The sequence below is a fragment of the Alnus glutinosa genome, chromosome 1, assembly GCF_958979055.1.
Source record: "Alnus glutinosa chromosome 1, dhAlnGlut1.1, whole genome shotgun sequence".
NCBI lineage: Eukaryota > Viridiplantae > Streptophyta > Magnoliopsida > Fagales > Betulaceae > Alnus > Alnus glutinosa.
The window spans coordinates 19,117,448-19,141,375 of record NC_084886.1 but is presented as its reverse complement, the minus strand read 5'-3'; the positions used below and the strand labels follow the sequence as shown (position 1 = coordinate 19,141,375).

The 23,928-nt window shown below is 41.6% G+C and overlaps 2 protein-coding genes across 3 annotated transcripts in view; one reads left to right on the top strand and one right to left on the bottom strand.

The window, feature by feature from the left end:
• Positions 1 to 1,084: 1,084 nt before the first annotated feature.
• LOC133876230 (uncharacterized protein At1g05835) lies at positions 1,085 to 1,764 on the top strand. The gene is made up of 2 exons (XM_062314518.1): positions 1,085 to 1,232; positions 1,341 to 1,764. The coding sequence occupies exons 1-2, from the start codon at positions 1,118 to 1,120 to the stop codon at positions 1,646 to 1,648; spliced, it is 423 nt and encodes a 140-aa protein (XP_062170502.1). The 5' UTR covers positions 1,085 to 1,117; the 3' UTR covers positions 1,649 to 1,764.
• Positions 1,765 to 6,736: 4,972 nt separating this feature from the next.
• LOC133876215 (aspartic proteinase 36) overlaps positions 6,737 to 23,928 on the bottom strand; it is a 49,357-nt gene continuing 32,165 nt past the window's right edge. For both annotated transcript variants that reach the window (XM_062314503.1, XM_062314511.1), the window contains exons 8-10: positions 19,838 to 19,913; positions 18,965 to 19,036; positions 6,737 to 7,171 (exon numbers count right to left, since the gene is read on the bottom strand). In XM_062314503.1, coding sequence (XP_062170487.1) covers positions 7,002 to 7,171; positions 18,965 to 19,036; positions 19,838 to 19,913 — 318 coding nt within the window. In that variant the 3' untranslated portion in view covers positions 6,737 to 7,001. The remainder of the gene's footprint in view (positions 7,172 to 18,964; positions 19,037 to 19,837; positions 19,914 to 23,928) is intronic.

Below are 23,928 nucleotides of genomic sequence, written 5' to 3'. Positions count from 1 at the left end.
TTGCCGAAGAATTAACCTAGCTAGGATATGGGTTGTTACACGAGACTAAGGTTGGAGTTCATTCAAAATGAACAGTTTGGACCTAAGTAAAGGGGTGGTTGGACTACCCTTTGAGGAGTGGCCAACCATCATTTTATCATATGAGATGGTGGTGTGGTGTTCAGACCACCCCATTCACTCTCATGGGGTGGCTGACCACCCCTCGAGTCATTGTAGGTGATGCGGCCACCCGTATAGGTTCAGGATGATCGGTTACCCTCTCACTCTTTTAAGGTGGCTAAGCACCCCCTAAATGGGTAAAATGGTGTTTTTTAGGCTTGTGGCAAGGATTTGAATCCCCTATTATCCTCAGCCAAAGAGAAAAGAACAAAGATAATATCAGGAGATTGTGAGAGGGATTCTTTTGCCCGAGCAAGAGAGCTCTTGCTTGCACAATGGCCCCAAAAGCGGGCTTCCTGCTCGGGCAAGACTATCTTGCTAAGTAAGAGAGCCCAACTCACATGCCCATCCCCAAAAAAGAGGGAAGGGGGGGGGGGGGGGGGGTGGTGGTGGTAAGAATAGGAGGAGAGATCCCCAATAACAGGTACCCCTATACTTGTGGCAAAGATCTAAGTAGTTCAATTTTGGATTAAAGAATTATAGGCCTTGCAATTCCAAAATAAAAATGTAGGAAACCTAGCTCCAACGTCACACATGGCTTGTCTGGGTAGGTCTCACGGGATTTTTTTTTTCTTCTTCTGAAAAGTCCTATATCCGGTAAGGATGAGACAGCATGTGATTGGGCTCTGAATCTGAGAACGGACGAGAGAGAGAGAGAGAGAGAGAGAGAGAGAGAGAGAGATGCATGCGACAATACACTCAACAGCCCTGCACTGCAGGAGAAATTCTTGGCATGTTTTGGATTCTGACTTCGCCATGTGAAGGAGGTTGTTTGGTGGGGAAGACGTACGTCCACTGTTTGTAACATCCACTGTCTCAGTACAATATTTTCTTTGTTTTACTCCTTTCCTTTCATGTGACTCTCTCTTTCTCTCCTGATCACACTTCTTCCCACAACCACAAAAGTTCACTCCATATATTTCTTTCCTTTTTTTTTTTTTGTCTATATAACGGGGGAATGCAGCCACCTAAACTCTCCCCTCACCCAGTCTCGGCAGTACTGAAAATGCAAACCCAACCAGCTTCCAAGCTTCTCTGCTCTTTCCTTACATTCTCCTCTCTCTTATACCATGGTCTCTCTCTCTCTCTCTCTCTCTCTCTCAAGATACCCACATACACAATTAACAAATTATCTGTGTTTTTTTTTTTGGAAGCTAACCAGATGCTAAAACAAATTGCAGGGTTGGGAGCTAATTGTGCAGCCAATTCTCCGACGGTGCAACAGACTCAGGTTGGGTTCGACGACCCTCCAAAATTCATGGTGGAAGTGCAGAACAAATGCCCTATGTGCCCAGTTATCAATATCCATCTGAACTGCGGAAACTTTACTCAACATCTGGTCAATCCCAGGCTACTCAAAGTGCTACGCTACGATGACTGCGTCATCAACGGTGGGTTGCCGTTGGCACCCTTGCAAAAATTATCCTTCAACTACTCTCATCAAAAGTTTCTGATGCACCCTACGACCTGGTATTTCCAGTGCGAGTGACAGGCCTCTTTACTAAGTCAACAGTTGTTTTTGTATTTTCCTCTTCTATTTTATCCACTTTGTCCGCAACAAAGACAGTTGCTTAGTAGCAAAGGGAAGAATTATCTCTTAACAAATGCATTGTATTTCATCAAATGAACCCTTCAACTAAGATCAAGCAAGAAGCATACCACAGGTGTCATGATCGGATTGGAACGTAAAAGGAATTTACAATTAGAGCTTGCATCCATGATCAGGAAATCATGGATACCCACGAGCAGTGCATTTTCTTGTTTATTGTACTCAATCACACAAATAAAATAGAGATTATGACGTTATTTTTCTGTGAAAATGTTTTTGGAACTCGGAGTTGCAAAAAGAAATAGCTGGTGCTAGGCCGTTAAACTAACAGAGCCCCCACTGTCAAATCCAATCGAACTGCACGTGCACTTAAAGCGTATTTTTTATTTTTAGAATAAGAAATTTTAATTTTTAAAATTATAAATGCGAACAAACATATTAATTATAAATTTATGTATCATCCTATGCAATCTCATCAAGGTAGGACCCTTCGAACCCACCCATGAGGAGTAAACCTGGAATACATGATCCCACCTGCCAGAACTGTGTATCAGGTGATCCAGGAGAACTCCTAGTGCGGGAATTGAACCAAGGCATATGCCATATTATTATATAAACATTATATAATTATTTGCATTTAATCAACAAATATACAAATGTATCGTTTTGTTCTAAAGAATAGCTGAGTTCTAGTCCATAGTATTGGAATCAATCTAATGAATAGGACTAGCTGTAGTAGTCCACAGTGTAATACTAATTCCTAGAAAATAATAACACCACTAATTTCTATCCTTGCTCTATTTTGATTGGAGAAATGCTACATGTACTTAAACTTTTACAAATAGAGTCTTACTAAGATGATGTGGAGCTTATTCATTGGTACCCGTAGCATTTCTTTTTATTAATTGTTTTGAAAATTTCCAATAAATAAGTTCAACATCAGTTACTAGGCTCCCTTTGTAAAAGTTTAAATACATGTAGCATTTCTTTTTTGATTGTCCCCCAAACATGTCCTAAAATATTATCACTCTCCTTGACATGTAAGTCTATCCAAATAACATTGAACAAATTACAAGACTTCCATGTGCAAAAGAGAATAAATTAATAGCATAGGGTTTACCGAGATTTAAACCAAGGACCTTACAGACAACTGGGCTTTGATAACATGTTATGAACCACTTATTCCAAAAGCTTAAATTATTAAGACGTGACCGGCAATATAAATGAAGCTTACATACACACTACCACTAACAGAACGGTAAGATAAAACTGAATATGTGCCTTTTAGGAGGACAAACACTAGCGATATATACAAGGATTGAACTAATTAAATAGCGAAATTCTACCGAATCAATTACATAACTAGCTAAATAAAGTCACAACTTTAAATAAAACTAGTTGACATTCTACGATCAATAAGGCATTCATAAGGATAATTGAAATGCAATTCACTTTAGCACTACGTATTTTAAGTCTTGCAAGAGAGTGACATAGAAAAGAAGGAAATCCCAATAGGATACTCAATAACACAAGTTTGTCTTTGTTCTTCCATAGTTTCTCCCTTTTCATATTAAAAAAGCAACAAAATGAGAACTGCTTAAACTTCTACCATCCTTCTTCCTCATCATTGAGTATAGCTTCTATCAGATATTGACACATCAGCATCAAACAAGAAAAACTAGTGTTAGTAAAACACTGGATCTAACCCTTCTTTCACTCTTATTGTCTGAAAAACAAAAAAACAAAAAAAACAGCCCAGCCACCGGCGCACCACCCACCCAGATGCTGCCGCCACTGCCCCACATCGGAAACCGCCGCTCCTTCACCAGTAAGTTCAACCTCTCTCTCCGACAGTTCCTCTAGCTTCAGCGGTTCTTCTTCCTCAAGCAACTCCGCCGGAAAAGTCCAAAACAGCTACCAGAAACAACTAAAACCACAGAAATTTCCAGATTTTGCCGGATACATGCGAAATCTGCTGGAACTTGCCAAAAAAATCAACCGGATACACTAGAGCTCCAAAAAAATCAGATCTGCCAGAGCTCCTTGCGGTGGTATTTAATGCCACCGACCCCAATGATGTTGCAATTCTCAGCCTGTTCAAGAAAAATTTGAAGAACCCAGAGCTCCTCAAGTGGCCAAAGAACGATGTTGACCCTTGTGGGTCTAAGTGGCCGCATGTGTATTGCAACGGTAACAATAGGGTCAGCCAGATTCAGGTCCAAAATATGGGATTGATTGGCCCTCTACCGCAGAACCTCAACTAGCTCTCCATGCTCACAAACCTTGGCCTCCAAAGGAACTAGTTCACCGGAACCTTACTGTCTTTCAGCGGCTTAACCAATCTAAAAAATGCTTACTTGGACTACAACAGACTTGATACCATCTTGGGAGATTTCTTTGATGGGCTTGTGAGTCTGGAGGTCTAGGCATTGGATTCCATCAACTTGAATGCCAGCACTGGGTGGATGTTCCCTACTCAGTTGCAGAACTCACCCCAGTTGAGAAATCTCTCTTGCATGAGTTGCAATTTGGTGGGTCCATTGCCAAGTTTTATGGGGAAGCTTTCTTCTCTGTCAAACATGAAACTTTCTGGAAACAATTTGACCGGCAAGATTCCGGTGAGTTTTAATGGTATGATTTTGCAGATTTTCCAAATTTGGGTTTCCAAATCGGGTCTTGTGAAAAGTTTGATTAAATCGCTATCTTTGTCTCTCTCTTCTTGGTAGTAAAATCTAAAATATAAATTTGAAAAATAAAACCTAAAAGAAAAATTATCTTCTTCTTCTTCAACCTCTTGAAGTCTACCCTCCAATGGCGGATCAAGGTCCATTTGCAGACCAAAATCGTTCCAAACCCCAGAAACCATCAACCACAACTGCATAATTCCACCTAAAAATTTGTTCCAAAGAAGAAAATTATTTTTCAGATGGGTAATCTTGAAAACCTTACTGAATTCTGACATGACTTGGTTGGTGAAACCATAGAGAGAGAGACCCATGCCATGAGAGAGAGAGGGAGAGGGGTTGAAGTTAAAGGTGGCGGAGCGGCGGAACCGGCGGTGGTGGCGTCGTCTGAGGTGGGCGGTGGCTGGGAGATTTTTTATTTTTATTTTTTCAAGACCAAAAGAGTGAAAAAAGGGATTAGATCTAGTGTTTTGACAACACTTGCTTTCCTTGTTCCAGGCTGATGTAGCAATCTCTTATTGGTAGGCATAAAACCCTTGTTTTCTGCCATGACTGGACAGAAGGGGCTCTCCCTTATCATTATGGCAATACAATTAAACCACCAAAGTCAAGAGGGACAGGTTTGGTTCCTGTAGACGTTAAGACAACCAGACTACCAAAATCACATGCAACCTAAAATTGGAATCTAAAGAATACTTGACATTCGATTGCAGAACCTCCAACGATCTCACTATCAATCCTCAACTCCACAATAGTCAGTTATTAGCCTTGAGTTGGCATAAAGTTCTACAGATTTTCACAATTATACCATAGGTAATATACTTAACCACCATGTAAATGAGGTTGCTCAAATGCTTAATTTGCTCATGACTAAGGAACAAAATGACTTTACTCAGCTTATGTTGACACTCTAGTGTAGCTATCATAGCTACTATGTTTCAACACTAGAAGCAAACTCTCATCCTTCTATAGCTTCTTTTTTCCTCCATTATAGTTATTTATATTATTAATTATGATGGGAATATGTAAATGTAAGAGAAATGGGGTCAATCTCCTTACTGCCTCCATTTCATTTTTCCAAACATATAGGTAAAGTGGTTACACAATACAGCTCATGAATTGATAGCTAGTGGGGACACCTCACAAGTTCTAAAAAAATTTAGAAGGAAACTCCTATCATTCTAATACTCCTACTCAAGCTTGGGCATATAAATAATAAATGCTCAGCTTGCAACAAACAACCTCCAATACTCCCCCTCAAGCTAGAACTTAGAAAACACAAACACAAAGACAGACTTTATAAAAAAAAAATTAACAAGAAAATGCACTAAACCAAACACAAACAAGCTAAAATTCCACTAAAACGCCAACACCGGTAGGTTCTCACTATAAAACATCAAGGCCGGTCAGATCTCGCTGCAAAATACAAAGGACGGTTGGATCTCATCAACCAGCGATGACGATCACCTTTTGAGGGAACATGACAGAGAAACCAACAATTGCAACAATGACCACGTTTCTGGCAATCAATACAACCAACATTCAACACCAATGATCACGATTCCGATGATCAATACCACCAACAACCAACAACAATCACATTTCACATGATCAATCCAACCAGCAACTTACGTTTGATCAATGATCAATACAACCAACGACCGACATCCAGCATAGAACTGAGAATTCAACAAACAATATGAAGAGCCCGGTGCCATAAACTCGCCATAACTCCAAACGATATGAAGACCAAGCTTAACGACATAGAGATATACCGACAGCTTGTAGACACTCTACTCTGATACCCCCCTTGAGCAACAAACCTAGTGGTTGCCCATATAGCCTAATAGATCGATAAACCATTGAATCAACCAAGAAACCATTTGAACAGGCAAAAAAAAGAGTAAATTGGCCGAAAAACTATCTGAACTGGTTAAGAAATAGGAAGACCGACAAAAACTGCACTGAATTGAACTGAATCAGTGTGAACAGGGCTACTTCTTATTACTTCTTTGACCTAGTTTCTGTGGAACCTCCTTTTCTTCCATAAAGCTTACCCACAACTACATTACCTCAAATTGATTGGTTAATAAAGGTAAGCTTAAGAACCAATCATATTTAAGCAAGACTGTGTCTAGAGAAGAAAATAGAATTTATAGATCTTTAGTAGGAAAATACATATCTATAAATGGTTTCAATCATTGTTAAATTTCGATGTAAAGTACAACAATTAATTAAACTTCTACCAGGACTTAGCACCCACATAACACCTTCACAATCTACTCACCTAATGTGAGACTCACACATATCTAAGACAATCTACGGTATTATAGCATACGCCAAGTTACAAAGTTCAAATGATATATACTTCAAAACCCAAAGCTGGTTCTAAGTTTCATAAATTTCCACATATTCACAATGGGTTGAAAAATTTAACCCACAGTGAAGCATTGCTACAATGAACAACCCTAGCTTGTTTCCACATCAGGCATGAAAATAAATATACAACAGAGAAAAGTATTCGGAGCACAATCTTATCAATGAATCTCATGATTTTCTATTTATATTCATATTTTCTGATTCTTTATCTTGACTGTTGGTACTTTGTATTAGCTGAAGTCTAGTAGCATTTCAGTAAAAATATTGTGCAGCAGCAGAATTAGAAACAACAAAACTATAGCCCATCGAGTATTCAAACTGCAAGCAGAAGAAAGAGAGTGGTAACCTACTAAACGTACTGTTCCAGATTGTTCATCCTTCAGTTCAATGCTTGAAGAGCCTGAAATCAACCATCATAAAGTCAAACATACAAACCAGAAGAATGATAATAACAACGTAAGATTTGCAATTTGAGTGCAACAGTTTTTAGTAACTCCTGAGCAATTACCATGACAACTTTTCAGTGAATTTTTTCAGGCTTTCTAACTTCCAACTTAGGGTCACAAGTTGAGTCAGAAGTATCATAGTTCATATCAGGTTTTTAAGCGTTAAACCAAAACCAACTAGCCTGGGATAATAAAACTCAGAGTTCCATCCTTAAATTAGAGTTTAGCAAATCACGAAATGTAATTAATTTGTTTAGGTTCAAGGATATTATTAACTATTATTTGCTTGCAATTTTAGCAAATTAAGGTGTAAATACAGGTAAAGGTCCAACACACAGTAATCCTACTAAGTTCTTAAATTAGTTCTCAAAAGGCTATTGTGGGCAATGGTTACTCGTGAAATATACAAATGCAATAACATATTTCAACCAAAATTGGCCTTACACACAATGATATCACAGAAGAAGAAGAAATTGAATATCAAATCATGACAAGCATGCCTCCAAACAAATTATGTTTTAGAGAAGGAAAAAAGCTCATTTTTTGCTTCTCTTGATAGTTGCATCAAGAGTAATTGTAGGATGATTATCAGTACTTGTTAGTGATAAAGTTCAATCCAATACAAAGACTCAAGACTCTCGGCTGCTCAACTAAAGATAGAGATAGATCTTGTACATCTAATCCTTAAGTCATATACTTAAATTCAAACACTAAGAGACAAGTCCTATCATAGTCGACTATCTCTTGTTAGTTAGATATGTTAATAGTTTGAATTTAAACTTTATACTTATCATCTATCTTTTGCTACATCATGCAGAAGTTGTATTTCAGTATACTTGTAATTCCTCTATTATAAATACACAGGCCTATACTCTATTCTAGCAAGGCAAATAGTGCAAACCATTTCTCTTATATGGTATCAGAGCCCACTACGACAAACGTCCATTTCTCTTCTCCCACCAACTCTATGGCTGCCACTCCCCCCACTGGAAATCCTCCCCCAGCTGTCAACCAACCTCTAGTTGAAAACCACACCTTGGCTACAAACCCACCCGCCCTACCAGCACTTGTTACCTTCAATCACTTTAACCTGCTCAAGCTTACATCCGGCAATTACAACCACTGGATTCCGCAAATTGTTCCCCATCTCAAGGGTGGCAATTTATTCGGTTATGTGGATGGAACTCACTGTTCTCCACCCCCGACATTTTTTTTTTTGATAAGTAATTTAAAATTCAATAAAAAAGCGCAGAGGGGCGCAACCCTAATACACGGGAAGTATACAAGAGAGCCCCTAAACAGGAGGAACAACTAATAAATTAAGAAAGTCTACAAAAGTAGAAACACCTAGGTGGCAAAGATGGGGAGCTATCCATAGATATAACGTGTTAAGAAGACGCTTCCTTAAAACCACCATTACCGTCTCGACATCTTCAAAAAGCCTCGCATTCCGCTCCCTCCAAATGCTCCACAAAACACAGTGAGGAACTAAACGCCAAACATTTTTTGCTAGGCCATGCCCTCGAAAAGCACCCCAAGTAGTCAACAAACCCATCACCGATTGTGGCATGACCCATTCAACTCCAAACAAAGAAAACATAAAACTCCAAAGCTCACGGGCGGTGTCGCAATGAAGTAACAGATGATCAATAGACTCCCCCTTCTTTTTACACATACAACACCACTCAATAACCACAATATTCCTCTTTCGTAGATTGTCATGAGTCAAAATTTTTATGGTGACTACAACTGATGGGATTGTATCAGTTAGTCCCAATCCCGAATTCCTCCATTGGCAGATGCAGGACCAGCTGATCCTTATTGTCATCAATTCCTCTCTCTCGGAGAATATGCTTTCTCATGTCACCCGATGTGCCACCTCCCGAGAAGCATGGCTGACGCTAGAGATGCTATTTGCCTCTTAGTCTTGTGCCCGCACGATGAATGTGCATTTTCAATTGGCCACCCTCAAGAAGGGCAACTCCACCATCATGGACTATTATCAGCAATTCCAGCAACTCGCTGATGCACTGGCTATGGTGAACAAACCACTCAGTCACTTTGAAATGGTTTCTTTCTTCCTTGCAGGTCTTGGGTCGGAATACGATCCCTTTGTCACTTCGGTTCAAATCCGTGTTGAGCCCTTGCCGATTGAGGAACTTTATGGTCACCTTCTTGCGCATGAACAATGCCTGGACCATTAGACTACTGCAATTGACCTTGTTGTTTCAGGTGCTAACGTTGCATCTCGAGGTCCATCCTCCTTCCGCAGCAACCGTGGAGGCCGTAGTCAGCCTTACCACAACTCCTCTAGCGGAAGCTCTCCTCCTCGTCAACCACCTCGCTTTAATCGTGGCAGGGATAGTGGATTTCCCTCTACTAGCCGTGGCAGCAACCGATTCTCAGGCAATCGCCCGCTGTGCCAAATTTGCAACAAACTCGGCCATCTAGCTATCAATTGCTACTCCCGGTTTGACAACACTTACCCCAGTGAAACTTCACCTCCGATGCAGGCCTACCTCTCCACACCCGGTTCCACCTCTGATTTCACCCGGTATCCTGACTCGGGTGCTACTCACCACCTAACCTCCAACTTGTCCAACCTCAACATTTCAGCTGCTGAGTACGTTGGCAATGATCGCATCCAAATGGGTAATGGTGAGGGCTTGCCTATCCATCACATTGGCAAAGGCCGTCTTTATTCCCCTTCTCTTCATTTTGATCTTCATAATGTTCTGCATGTCCCTATGATTACCAAAAATCTGTTATCAGTTCACCAATTTGCTAAAGACACTAACACTTTCTTTGAGTTTCATCCTCATTATTTTTTCTTGAAGAATCGTCGATTGGGGAAGGTGTTGCTCCCCGGCCTGAATAACCATGGTCTCTACCAGTTTCCGCCGACATCAAATAAACCGTGCCCCTCTGTTCTTGTTGGTGAGCGCATTTCTCTTCCTCATTGGCACTTTCGGCTAGGCCACCCGGCCTTTAAGCTAGTTCACCACGTTCTTTCATCTTTTAATCTACCAGTACTTTCCACAAAGCACTCCGAGATGTGTCCTGCTTGCTTAAGCTCCAAAAGCAAGCAACTATCCTTCTCCTTGTCACAATCTCAAGCCAAGTGCCCCTTAGAACTCATTTACACGGATGTATGGGGTCCTTCTCCCATTTGTTCTACCAATGGCTCTAAGTACTAAGTTTCATTTTTAGATGCTTTTAGTCGCTACTCGTGGTTATATCCACTTTCTTGTAAAGCTGATGTAACAACTATCTTTATAAAATTTCAAGTGTATGTTGAGCGGTTCTTTGATTTCAAAATAAAATCTGTCCAATCTGATTGGGGAGGCGAATATCGCCTTCTCAACACCTTATTACATTCTCTTGGCATCTCCCACCGCATTTCTTGCCCTAACACGCACCAACAAAATGGTGCGGTTGAGCGCAAGCACCGCCATATTGTAGAAACCGGTCTTGCTATCCTATCCCATGCACATGTGCCTTCTCAATATTGGGATGATGCTTTCTCAACTGCATGCTACTTAATAAATCGCATGCCTACTCCGGTTCTCAAAAATCGTTCCCCTTTTGAACTTCTTTTCAAATGCAAACCTGACTACACATTTTTACGTACATTTGGATGCGCTTGTTGGCCTAATTTGAGACCCTATAACTCAAATAAGCTTCAGCCTCGCTCCTTAGAATGCTTATTTTTAGGATACAGCCCTCATCATAAAGGGTACAAATGTCTACACCTACCTACCAAACGTCTATACATCTCAATGGATGTAGTTTTCAATGAGAGTGTTTTTCCCCTCAAAATCCAGCCTCCAACAGATTCCTCCAATACCCCTCTGCAGGTACACGACATATCATCTCTGCAGGTTCATGGCAATTCCTCTCCTATGGTTATTCGGACTCCAGCATCACTGCACCCGCTCGTGATCTCCTCAACTCCACAAGCTGTCTCAACTTCCCAACTTCAAAGTCCAGCTCCTGAATCTCCATCCACTACCCAGGTATCATCTCCACTCTCATCTCCAGTCAATATATTAATCCCTACTCCATCCCCAAACCCGGAACCCCCTCTATCAACTCATCCCATGATAACCAGATCCAAAAACAACATTGTCCAAGTCAGAACCCTTACTGAAGTCACAGTCCGTTACCCCATTCCCCATGCTCTCATTGCTGAGTCTACTTTCCCGGATTCAGAACCTACTTGTTACACCTCTGCAATGAAAGATCCAAACTGGCGCCACGCCATGAATGTTGAATTTGATGCTCTCTTACAAAATCAGACCTGGACCCTTGTTCCTCCCTCATCTAACCAGAATATTATTGGCTGCAAGTGGGTATTTCGGTTGAAAAGAAAGGCTGATGGGTCAATTGATCGCCAAAAAGCATGCCTTGTTGCAAAAGGATTCCATCAACAGTCGGGTATTGACTACGGTGAGACCTATAGCCCGGTTATCAAGCCTACAACGGTACGCTTAATCCTTTCCCTTGCTATTTCAAGTGGCTGGCCTATTCATCAAATAGACATCCAGAATGCTTTTCTCCATGGAAACCTCTCGGAAGACGTCTACATGGCCCAACCACCTGGGTTTGCTCACCCTCAATTCCCTAATCACACTTGCAAGTTACAAAGGCTCTATACAGATTGAAACAGGCTCCACGGGCCTGGTATTCCAGATTAAGCAACACACTCATTCAGCTTGGTTTCACTATCTCTCGGTCGGATAGCTCTCTCTTTATCCTTCAAAAGGACAGCTATACTTTGCTAGTCCTCATTTATGTTGATGATATATTGATTACATGTTCTAACCATGCTGCCATTCGTGATCTTCTTGCTGCCCTTCACCGTGATTTTGCAGTAAAAGACTTGAGGTCCTTTAATTTCTTCTTGGGAATAGAGGTGTTACCCTACTCTTGTGGTGTTGTACTATCTCAGCAGAGATACATCTTGGACATTCTGAAACGTACCAAGATGACTGAGGCAAAACCAACCACATCCCCTATGGCATCATCAACTCATCTCTCTGCCTTTGAAGGAGACCTATTCAATGATCCTACACTATATTGAAGTACCGTTGGAGCCCTACAATATTTATGCATTACTCGGCTGGATATTTCTTTTAGAGTCAACAAACTCTCTCAGTTTATGCAAAAACCAACTGAACTTCACTGGCAATCTGTTAAGCAACTTCTTCGCTACCTCAAGCACACCATTCAGCATGATCTTCAGTTTCAACGCTCCACTGTAAATTATATTCAAGCCTACTCCGATGCTGACTGGGCTAGTAGCCATGACGATCGTCGCTCCACAGGTGGATATTGTATTTTTCTTGGTGATAACCTTATCTCTTGGAGTTGCAGTAAACAACAAATTGTTGCTAAGTCAAGTACTGAAGCCGAATACAAGGCCCTAGCTAACACAGTAGCTGAGCTATCATGGATTCTATCACTTTGTTCAGAGATTGGTATACGATTTACTAAACCTCCAACATTATGGTGTGACAATATTGAAGCTACTTATCTTTCTTCAAATCCGGTCTTCCACGCACGAACAAAACATGTTGAAATTGATTTTCATTTTGTTCGTGACATGGTTGCTAACAAATCTCTATTGATAAAGTTCCTGTCCAGCAAAGACCAACTTGCTGACATCTTCACCAAACCACTTTCTTCTTCAAGATTTAGTCTACTTAGAAGCAAGCTAAACATTACTACTGTACCGTTTAGCTTGCGGGGGCGTGTTAGTGATAAAGTTCAATCCAATACAAAGACTCAAGACTCTCGGCTGCTCAACTAAAGATAGAGATAGATCTTGTACATCTAATCCTTAAGTCATAGACTTAAATTCAAACACTAAGAGATAAGTCCTATCATAGTCGACTATCTCTTGTTAGTTAGATATGTTAATAGTTTGAATTTAAACTTTATACTTATCATCTATCTTCTGCTACACCATGCAGAAGTAGTATTTCAGTATACTTGTAATTCCTCTATTATAAATACACAAGCCTATGCTCTATTCTAGCAAGGCAAATAGTGCAAAACATTTCTCTTATAGTACTCAATCATTAATCAACAAAAGCCAGCTCTTCTTAGGAATTCACAAAGGCCGCAATGAAGTAAATAACTAATGTTGGTACCGCCAAAACAAGGTCCTAGGAGGATCTGGATATTGTCCTAACCTTCAGCAATTTTGCATAAAATAGCCACTCTCAAGATTGAAGCTGTCCATTTAGGTTCAATATTTTACAACTCTTACCGTTGCACTAAGACAAAGGCAACTTTGAGAAAAACCAAATTCTATATTTTTGTTAATGCAGAACTAAGTATAAAGATACCAAGCTGAAACAACCTTGGGTTTCATTAATCCTCAAACTACATCTAATCTCAGAGGCAACATAGGAATAATTTCTCACACAATTCTCTATACAAAGGTAATTTCACAAAAACCCGAAAGAAAACCCACCTGGGGGCTTGGCCAACCCTAGGGGGTTGTTGAGGGGGCGCGAGCCACCATAAAACCAGCTTGGAGAGATGGTTCGACCACACCTAGGCCACCCCAAAACCTGAAGCCACCCCCTCAAGTGGGGAACGGTCCAGCCACCATCTCCCAGATGAGGGGGTGGCCACTTGGGGGTGGTAGCCAAACCACCCCCAACCTCTTAGTTTTTCCTTTTCTTTTTTGTGCATGACGTGGCGTTGTGTTGCTGGGTGTAAATTGGTAAATTGTTCGTATGGTAAATGAACAGTTAATTATTTGGACGGAAGGATTGATTTGAAACATGGGTAAAACTTAAGGACTTAATTGTCACAATTGAAAACTCAAAAACTGAATTTTTATTTTTCCCTATTAATATTAGTCAAGGTTCTAGAATTTGAATTTTAGTAATATTCCCAAGGCTGAATTAGACATGAGGAAACTAACAATTGCTCATTAGGAAATATATGCTAAATTTAATAGTGTTCTTGTATTTAATCGTTTTTTTTTACAAGTGCAAATTTTATAAATAACAGCGTAAGGCACCCCTAGTACACAAAGTATACGAGAAACAAACACCTCAACACCGACCCACCCCAAACAAAATCCCATAAAACAAGCCAAACCCCCAAGCCCTCTCAACCCAAAAGCTTATCCTCCCGAATATGATCCTCATCAAGGATAGAAAGGAAAGCCATAGTCATATCCTCTTGCCCCTTGGACTTGAACCTCACCGTGGAACATAACAGAGACCACTCCAAAGGAGAGAAAGGCTAGGCACCACCCACAGACTAAACCATCAAAGGAGAATCAAGCAATGAGCTAGAGAAGTGGGACGACGCATAATCACTGCGATATGCCAGAAAAGGGGGGGACGAGTTCGACTTGAGAAACCCCCGCCTGAGAAAGCCCACATCATCGTGCTCTCCTTGACCCACAACCAACTTTGGTTTCCTCATGTCCTTGCATTTGCACTAAACTAAATCAGAGTCTTAGGCGCAGAATCTTCCAAGGATAATTTTGGAGGAACCCTACCTTTCGGTGAACCCACCTCAGGCGAAGATTGAGCAAGAGAAAACCCTGAACTAGCAGAACCCAAAGCAGAACCAGCCCTACTTCCTTCCTCTTCCACCACCCAGCATCAACGTTTTCCAACTCCACAGGCTCTTGAGCTACGAGAGGGGGCATACCCATAAGGCCAAGAGTATCTGACAACCACTCTTCAGCAGCGGCACTAACAACCACCTTCGGGCCTCTCTTAGCCTTGGACTTGCTGAAGTAGAAATTCAGAGGCTTAGACACCGCTGGCCCACGCCCCAAATCCACATGACCGTGTATCTGGGGGTTAATCACCGTTTGATTAGCGAGAATCTTCTCCTGAACAGCCGCCAAGGAAACCACAAAAGTAACTAGAAAATGAATAAGAAGAGAATCGGAACTCGAATCCGAACACAAGGTCCGAAACCGCATTTGGACCTGTACCCGGATCTGAAACTGAACCCTGACCCCAACCGGACTCCGAAACTACAGAAGTGAGCTCATGTCCTGCAGTTACAAACCCTCTAGCCTTCTTCATGATGGTCTTAAACCCAACCCAAGCACTCCTAACACCTAGAAAGAGTTTGGGCTTCAAACCCAGCTCAAAGAACTGGGAGATGGAGATGGTGCTTTCTTTCTTCGAGCGGTTGTACTCCACTTCGATTCGACAAGGAAAGGGTGACAGGTTAGTTTGGAATCCCTCTACAAGTGGCTTATTTGAAGTAAGGCCCCATTATGAAGTGCTTAGTAGGAAAGAAGGCCCTTCATTTCCGTGGAAGAATATATGGTGTGCTAAAGCTCCGACAAGGGTGGCGTTCTTTGTATGGTCTGCAGCTTTAGGAAAAATACTGACCCATGACAATCTGCGAAAGAGGAATATTGTGGTTATTGAGTGGTGTTGTATGTGTAAAAAGAAGGGGCAGTCTATTGATCATCTGTTGCTTCACTGCGACACCGCCTGTGAGCTTTGGAGCTTTATATTTTCTTTATTTGGAGTTGAGTGGGTCATGTCACAAACGGTGCTGGATTTGTTGACTACTTGGGGTGCGTCTTTTGGGCATGGCCTAGCTAAAAAAGCTTGGCGGTTAGTTCCTCACTGTGTTTTGTGGAGCATTTGGCGGGAGCGGAATGCGAGGCTTTTTGAAGACGTAGAGACTGTAATGGTAGTGTTAAGGAAGTGTGTGCTTAACACGCTATTTCTTTGGTTAGCGTCCAGTCTTTGCCACCTAAGTGTTTTTACTTTTGCAGACTTTCTAAATTTATTACCTGTTCCTCCCTTTTAGGTGCGCTCTTGTATACTTCCCGTATATTAGGGTTGCGCCCCTCTGCGCTTTATTGATGAATTTGAAATTACTTATAAAAAAAAAAGAACTGGGCCACAATAGTTGAAACCCGGTCCAAGTCTGACCTGAGGAGCCTGAGAAGCTTCTCATAAAATCTAGGATACTCTAGCTTCATCTTCCTAATCTTGCCGCCTCCATGACTCCGGATTTTCTGTTTCTTCTCCATTAACCACGGTGACTTCTCCTCCAAATCAAATTAGTTCACCGCCAATCATATCCTCTTCATCTCTAAACGACCCTGGCAGTAAATCCAACTCGCACATCTTTTCCAACGGCACTGGTGTAGCCAAGATCTTAACAGATGAACCAATCGCCCCACGCACCACCTATGCGTAAGACAAAATCACCCCACCCTTCTCAGGGCTAACCCCAAAAGAATTCCCCCAGAGGAATTCTGCAACTCCTTCCCCTCCAAAGAACCTCTGCAACCACCATCGTCCCAGTCGTTGATTCTAGAAACGCCACCATCTTGCTTAGCTCACCCGCAACTCGCCTCCAACCCCCCACCCTTCTCAACCCTTAGAGGGCCAAATAAACCATTTCTGGCCACCAACTGCAGAAGAGGCCACCTCCAAAAACCTACCTACCTGATTTCCACCTCTTCGAACAATCAGCACCTTCGAATCCTCTTGAAAAGACTTAAAAAAGTCCTCAACCCCCAGCAACTTCAACGCCTCCTTCACCGTGGCCACCAACCAAGTGGAACACAGTGAGCTCAAAACCACCACCCTTGAGAAAGACTTCCTTTTTTCCTCTAAGCGAAGCTCTGATATACCAAACTTTGTCAAAAAAGAAAAAAGAAAAAAAAAAGAAATCTTTAGCTTCCACGACAAATCTTGCTCCATGACTGGCTTCAAGAGTCAAGCTCTGAAAAACTGCATCACAAAGGACGAACCAAGAAAATAATGGGGGAAAAAACAAGCCTAGCTATTCCAAGAAAAGAGGAAGAGAGAATATGGCGATCTGAAGCTGAAAGCTAGCGGGACGCACCTACACGCGCCACCACTAGTGGAGGGAGGGAGAGAGCAAGAGGAGAGAGAGAAAAAACTTTTCTGCCCCGCTCTAAACTTCTAGAATATTCTTTTGATCTCTTATATCTAATCTTCTAGGATGCTAATTAATATTGCATGATTTATCAGAATACACTAGTATAAATAAGCACAAATAATTATTTAGTATCACAAATTTTTCCCTTCAGAATAAGGTGTTAAAGTCTTCATTAGTTTGTCATAGGCATGGATTTTTTTTTTTTTGATAAGTAAATCAATCTTATTAAAGTGCAGAGGGGTGCAATCCAAGTACATATGGAGTATACAAGAGAAACACCCGCTTAAGGAGAGGAAAATGAGCACATATCCAGAAACTCTACAAAGCTCTTTTTTTTTTTTCTTTTTTTTTTTTTTTTAATGAATAATAATAATTTTATTAAAAAAGGCGAAATCCTCGTACACAGAATATGCAAGAGAACCAAGGCTCTAATTTTTTGATAAGTAATTTAAAATTCAATAAAAAAGCGCAGAGGGGCGCAACCCTAATACACGGGAAGTATACAAGAGAGCCCCTAAACAGGAGGAACAACTAATAAATTAAGAAAGTCTACAAAAGTAGAAACACCTAGGTGGCAAAGATGGGGAGCTATCCATAGATATAGCGTGTTAAGAAGACGCTTCCTTAAAACTACCATTACAGTCTCGACATCTTCAAAAAGCCTCGCATTCCGCTCCCTCCAAATGCTCCACAAAACACAGTGAGGAACTAAACGCCAAACATTTTTTGCTAGGCCATGCCCTCGAAAAGCACCCCAAGTAGTCAACAAACCCATCACCGATTGTGGCATGACCCATTCAACTCCAAATAAAGAAAACACAAAACTCCAAAGCTCACGGGCGGTGTCGCAATGAAGTAACAGATGATCAATAGACTCCCCTTTCTTTTTACACATACAACACCACTCAATAACCACAATATTCCTCTTTCGTAGATTGTCATGAGTCAAAAATTTTCCTAAAGCTGCAGTCCATACAAAGAACGCCACCCTTGTCGGAGCCTTAGCACACCATATCTTCTTCCACGGGAAAGATGGACCTTCTTTCCTACTAAGTTGCTACTACAACCTTTAAAACAAATCAGATCTACCAAATTCCCTAAGGAAAAATTAGAAACATAAACAACAGCCCAATCTATAAGATATCTCAGAAATGAGAATTTAACAAGAAGCACATTGTTCTTGCTATCCTTAGCAACGTGAGAACTATTGATAGCAACCATCCACCTACATAGAGTCTTGAACAATAAATATTTTAAAGCTATCATCGTTTTCTCAGTCTTCAAAATTACGGGAATTGCGTTCTCTCCAGATGTACCACATCACACAATGGGGAGCCATCCTTCAAGCTTCTAAGCAACGATGACTACCAAACTAGCCACTCCAACTATCCAATAACTCTATCATGCAATTGGGCACTACTCACTCTACCCTAAAAAGACGAAAAACTGATACCTAAAATTCTTTAGCAACTCCACAATGGCTGCTACTTCATGGTTAGAGGAACTTATCTTCTCAATTGGTAAGAACTATTATAATGCAAGTTCGGAAGCTAAGACCCACCCTAACACCATCCCATCCCTCCCTTCAGCTTAGATGAAAGAAGTGTACCAAGGGCCATGTAAATTCACAACAAAATAGCATGCATCACATGCAATTTAACACGTGGAACAAGACTTCAAGGGCCATGACAAAGAGAGCAAGTTGGCCTGACTATATGCATAGCTAGGGCTCTTAGGCCAAACATATTCTAAGATAGAACTTGAATTAAAATAAATTATAATAAAAAAGTTAGAATAGAACAAAGGAAAGATAATATGATACTTACAGTTATATTCAGTCCATCCAATGACTTGATTCTCGAGGTCATACAAGACTAGCTTATTTGAAAGGACTAGATCTGGAACAAACAGAAGAAGTCATTAAATTTTCATTAATCATGCCCATGGAGCTATATCAAGTTAATACTCATGAAATTCTTGACAGCTGTCAGTAGGAATAAAAAATTGATTCTTTCTGACATATTATTATATAGTGCTTCTAGAGAATGTCAAGGCAAGTCCTAATCTTATGGGGTCTCAAAGCCAACTCTACTACTAATGAAGAGAATTTTTTGGTAGTTTTTAACAACCATTACAAGACAGCTTTATCAATAACAACATTGATAAAGCAAATAACATGCTAAGGTTCTTGCAGAGATTTGATACTTTGCAATAAAGGAGTTTAATATCCACAAAATTCTACAGGAAGCCCAGAGGCTTGGTATGCTTTTACAGTGTTGAGGATTAGAAGGCGTATCAAAGCAACAAAGTATTAATTGTAGCCCACCCCGGTTATCAATATCTTCCAACTCTCTTAAGGACATACCAAGTCACCAGTTCTCTTTCATAAAGTAACAGTTCCAAATTTTATCAAAACCAGGGACAATTTCACAGACTTAATGTTAATTTCCAGAAAAAGTGGAATGCTTTCACTCCAAATTATCAAAGTTATTGAATTAGAGAGTCAAGCCCTCAGACTTGAGTAATGGCAAACGACATATTCGGATAATATGTTAAATTTCATCTCAGATCCAACCCTCAAATTTTTAAGCTCTAACAGTAGTGCAAGATGGTATACTCAATGTTCTATAGTAACTACACAGCAACATCAGTAATAAACCTGGGGCTCACTGCAAAATGTACAAATTTTTGGGGCATACCTCCCAAAAGGGTCAAGTTCATCCTATCCCTGGACTGCATCCCACTGTTTTGCCATCCAAGACACCACAAACCTTCCTGTGAAGATCCACAATAGCAAATTAACTGACTGACGTAGAGCACAATGCAACATAGTTTAGGACAATGGCAAATCTGCAAGTAACAAATGCTACAAGGCTAGAAATAAATGCATATACAAGATTGGATAGAGCAATGACAACCAAGAAGTAGATTGCATTTCGTTTACATAATATTTCTAGAAACAGGATTTGGAAAATACTCGAGAAATCTGGAGGAAACCAGATGAGAGTGATGGCTGGTTAACACTGATGGTTCATTGTGCTTAACAGCCCCCGCCCACAACTGTCAAGATTTGGTAAAACTTTAAATTCTTTTTCTTTGAAACCTCTACTGTGCAGGGAATAATTGCATCCCTTGCTAATATAATCTACATTGCAACGCAAAATCTAATTATTCTTAGGCAAAAGCCCAAATGTCATAGAGATAATTCTCTTGGAGGCCTGCCTACAGTGTGATTGATTTTTGTGCTAAGAATAGGGAACTTACGATTTTGAGGGCTCTTAGTTCATAGAGGGTCACTAGCCGCCCCATATTGACTGATTGGAGATTATTTGGGCAAAAGCTTGATGGATGCATCATCACAGGAAATTGAAGAAACTCAGAAAATTCTGAACTGCAGCTAGTTGAAGGAATGGCTACAGGTAGATAATACTAAGGGTACTAAGGCTTGGGTTTTGATGGAAGATAAAGAAATGAACAGCTGACTGCTTCCAAAAAAGCTTAAGAAGAGCACGTGGAGTTTTAGAGAGAAGATAAAGACGATAAGGAAGAAGAGAGGAGACAGAGAGATGAACATACTAAACAAAATCCTGATTGTGTGTATTCCTTAGAGATCATGATAAATATATTACATGTGAATCTTACACTGCCGCCCTAGCCATACTTTTTCCCCAATTATTTTCTCGGTTCGTCCTCTGTGATGTGGTTTTTCAGAGCTTGACGATTGAGGCCAGTCATGGAGTGCAGGGTTGGAGGCGAGTTGCGGGTGAGCTTAGCAAGATGGTGGCGTTTCTAGAATCAATGTCTGGGTCGATGGTGGTTGCAGAGGGTTCTTTGGAGGGGAAGGAGTTGCAGAATTCCTCCGGGGGAATTCTTTTAGGGTTAGCCCCAAGAAGGGTGGGGTGATTTCGTCTTACGCGGAGGTGGTGCATGGGGCGGTTGGTTCTTCTGTTAAGATCTCAGCTACGCCAATGCCAATGGTAGAGATGTGCGAGTTGGATCTGCTGCCAGTGTCGCTGTTTAGAGACAAAGAGGATATGAGTGGAGGTGAACTAATTTGATTTGGAGGAGAAGTTATCGGGGTTAATGGAGAAGAAACAGAAGATCTGGAGTCATGGAGGCGGCAAGGTTAGGAAGATGAAGCTAGAGTATCCTAGATTTTAGAAGAAGCTTCTCGGGCTCCTCAGGTCAGACTTGGACCAGGTTTCAACTACTGTGGCCAAGTTCTTTGAGTTGGGTCTGAAGCCTAAACTCTCTCTAGGTGTCAAGAGTGCTCGAGTTGGGTATAAGCCCATCCTGAAGAAGGCTAGAGGGTTTGTAATTGCGGGGCGTGAGCTCACTTCTGTAGTTTCAGAGTCCGGTTTGGGTCAGGGTTCGGTTTCAGATCGGGGTATGATTTCGAATCCGGGTACATGTCCAGATACAGTTTTGGACCCGGGTTCGAATCCGGGCACCAATTCTCTTCTTATTCATTTTTCGGTTACTTCTGTGGCTTCCTTGGCAGCTGTTCAGGAGAAGATTCTAGCTAATCAGACAATGATTAACCCCCAAGTGCAGAGTCATGTGGATTTGGGGCGTGGGCCGCCGGTGTCTAAGCCTTTGAATTTCTACTTCTGCAAGTCCAAGGCTAAGAGAGGTCCGAAGGTGGTTGTTAGTGCTGCCACTGAAGAGTGGTTGTGAGATACTCTTGGCCTTATGAGTATGCCCCCTCCCGTAGCCCAAGAGGCTATGAAGTTGGAAAACGTTGATGCAAGGTGGTGGAAGAGGAAGGAAGCATGGCTAGTTCTGGGTGCTGGTTCTGCTTTGGGTTCTACTGGTTAAGGTTTTTCTCTTCCTCAATCTTCGCCTGAGGTGGATTTGCCGGAAGGTAGGGTTCCTCCAAAATTATCCTTGGAAGATTCTGCGCCTAAGACTCTGATTCAGTATAAGTGCAAATGCAAGGACATGAGGAAGCCGAAGTTGGTTGTGGGTCAAGGAGAGCACAATGATGTGAGGTTTCTCAGGCAGGGGTTTCTCAAGTCTAGCTCGTTCCCTCCATTTTCTAGCAGATTGCGGTGATTCTGCGTCATCCCACTTCTCTAGCTCGTTGGTTGATACTCTTTCGGTAGTTGAGTTTGCGGGTGGTGTCCAGGATTTCTCTCCTTTGGAGTGGTCTCTATTATGTTCTACGGTGGGGTTCGGATCCAAGGGGCAAGAGGATAAGACTATGGCTTTCCTCTCTGCCCTTAATGAGGAGCATATCCGGGAAGATAAGCTTGTGGGTTGAGAGGGCTTAGGGGTTTGGCTTGTTTTGTGGGATGTTGTCTGGAGCAGGTCGGTGTTGAGGTGTTTGTTTCTCATATACATCGTGTGTACTAGGGGTGCCTTACGCTGTTATTTATAAAATTTGCACTTATAAAAAAAAAAAAAATACTAAACAAACTTTCCTTAATACTCAAAACACGCTATTACATTACATTATCGAAGTCTCAATTCATTAGAGTAAACAAGGTAACCTTGCATAGATTCTCAAGACACTCACTTCCATTATCAGAGTCTTGACATCCGTGGACTCCAATTAAAAAGTGTAGCCCTAGAAATCCTATGACACTATCTTCGAAATCCTATACCTCTAAACCCTCTGAAAGTTGTAAGTGGCCCCACTATACTAAACTTTTTCTAAAAATGAAATCATGTAGAAAAGCAGCTATTAAAACTTATCTTCTTTCATGGCTGCATCATTAAGTCATTAGAATATAAGAAAAGCACAAGAATGCCAATAGGAAGACTGCAAAATTAAAAACAGTTTCCAGTTGCAGAAATTACTTCCCTTTTAGGCTATTAGTAATTAGAAAGCTTATCCAAGCCTATAAACGTGTTTTTTTCTGTGCTCAGAGGGGCCCATCTACGGGCTGGATCCAGGAGGATGGGCTTTATGCCCAACATCAAGAAGGCCAAAAAGATGGGCTTTGCTTCGGTTTATGGATCCGACGCTTTCCCAGTCAGTTTGGGTTCTGAACATTCGGGTTTGGGTTCTCTAGCGCTGGAAGCGTTAGGCTTCTCGATTGCAACTATTCCGGCATTTTTAGAGCATTCCTCTTCCATTCCTTCGGAGTTTTCTGCCCCGGAGACTTTCTTGGAGAAGTCTTTTGCTCCGTCCAGTTTAGAAGCTGCGATTGTGTCGTCAACAGCCGCTACTCTTTTCTCATCTGCTTCCAGGGGCTTTGCTGGTCCGACGATCAAGTTTGGATCATTCTCGACAAGGCCTGGGCAGGTTTCGGTGGGGGCTTCTCCATCGACAGGCAATGGGTGTTAGGCTGGCTACCTTTGCATTGGTGAGGCCTGCCAGTGGGGATCCTCCTTTGCCGTCATCTTCTGAGGCCAGCTCCAGGTTGCTGGAGCTGGGTGTTGTTTGGAAGTCGGCCAGAGCTGGTCAACATGACCAGTTTGCCTTGCCAAAGCTGGCTCCGTCTCCAGCTCTAGTTGGGTTTGGTCCAGCATTCCTGGAGGCTCCCGACAACTACTCTTTAGGTGCGGATGCATCAGGTGAAAGACTGTGTTATTCTCTCCTTGTGATGTCGAGTCTGGAGGGCCTATTTATCCGTTGGAATCCAAGTCGGTGCTTAGATACTCCCGGAAGCATAAGGTTGGCAGATTGGATTCGCATCTGCTTGCGGAGGCTCTAGAGGCTTTTAGTGCTCCCAAGCCCTAGTCAGCACTGGCAAGGGATGGGATAGTGTCTACGCCTGCTCGAGACGAGGTCTGTCAGCCTCTTCTTCGGCGTGGCTTCCTTCTCCCAAGAGGCACAACACTT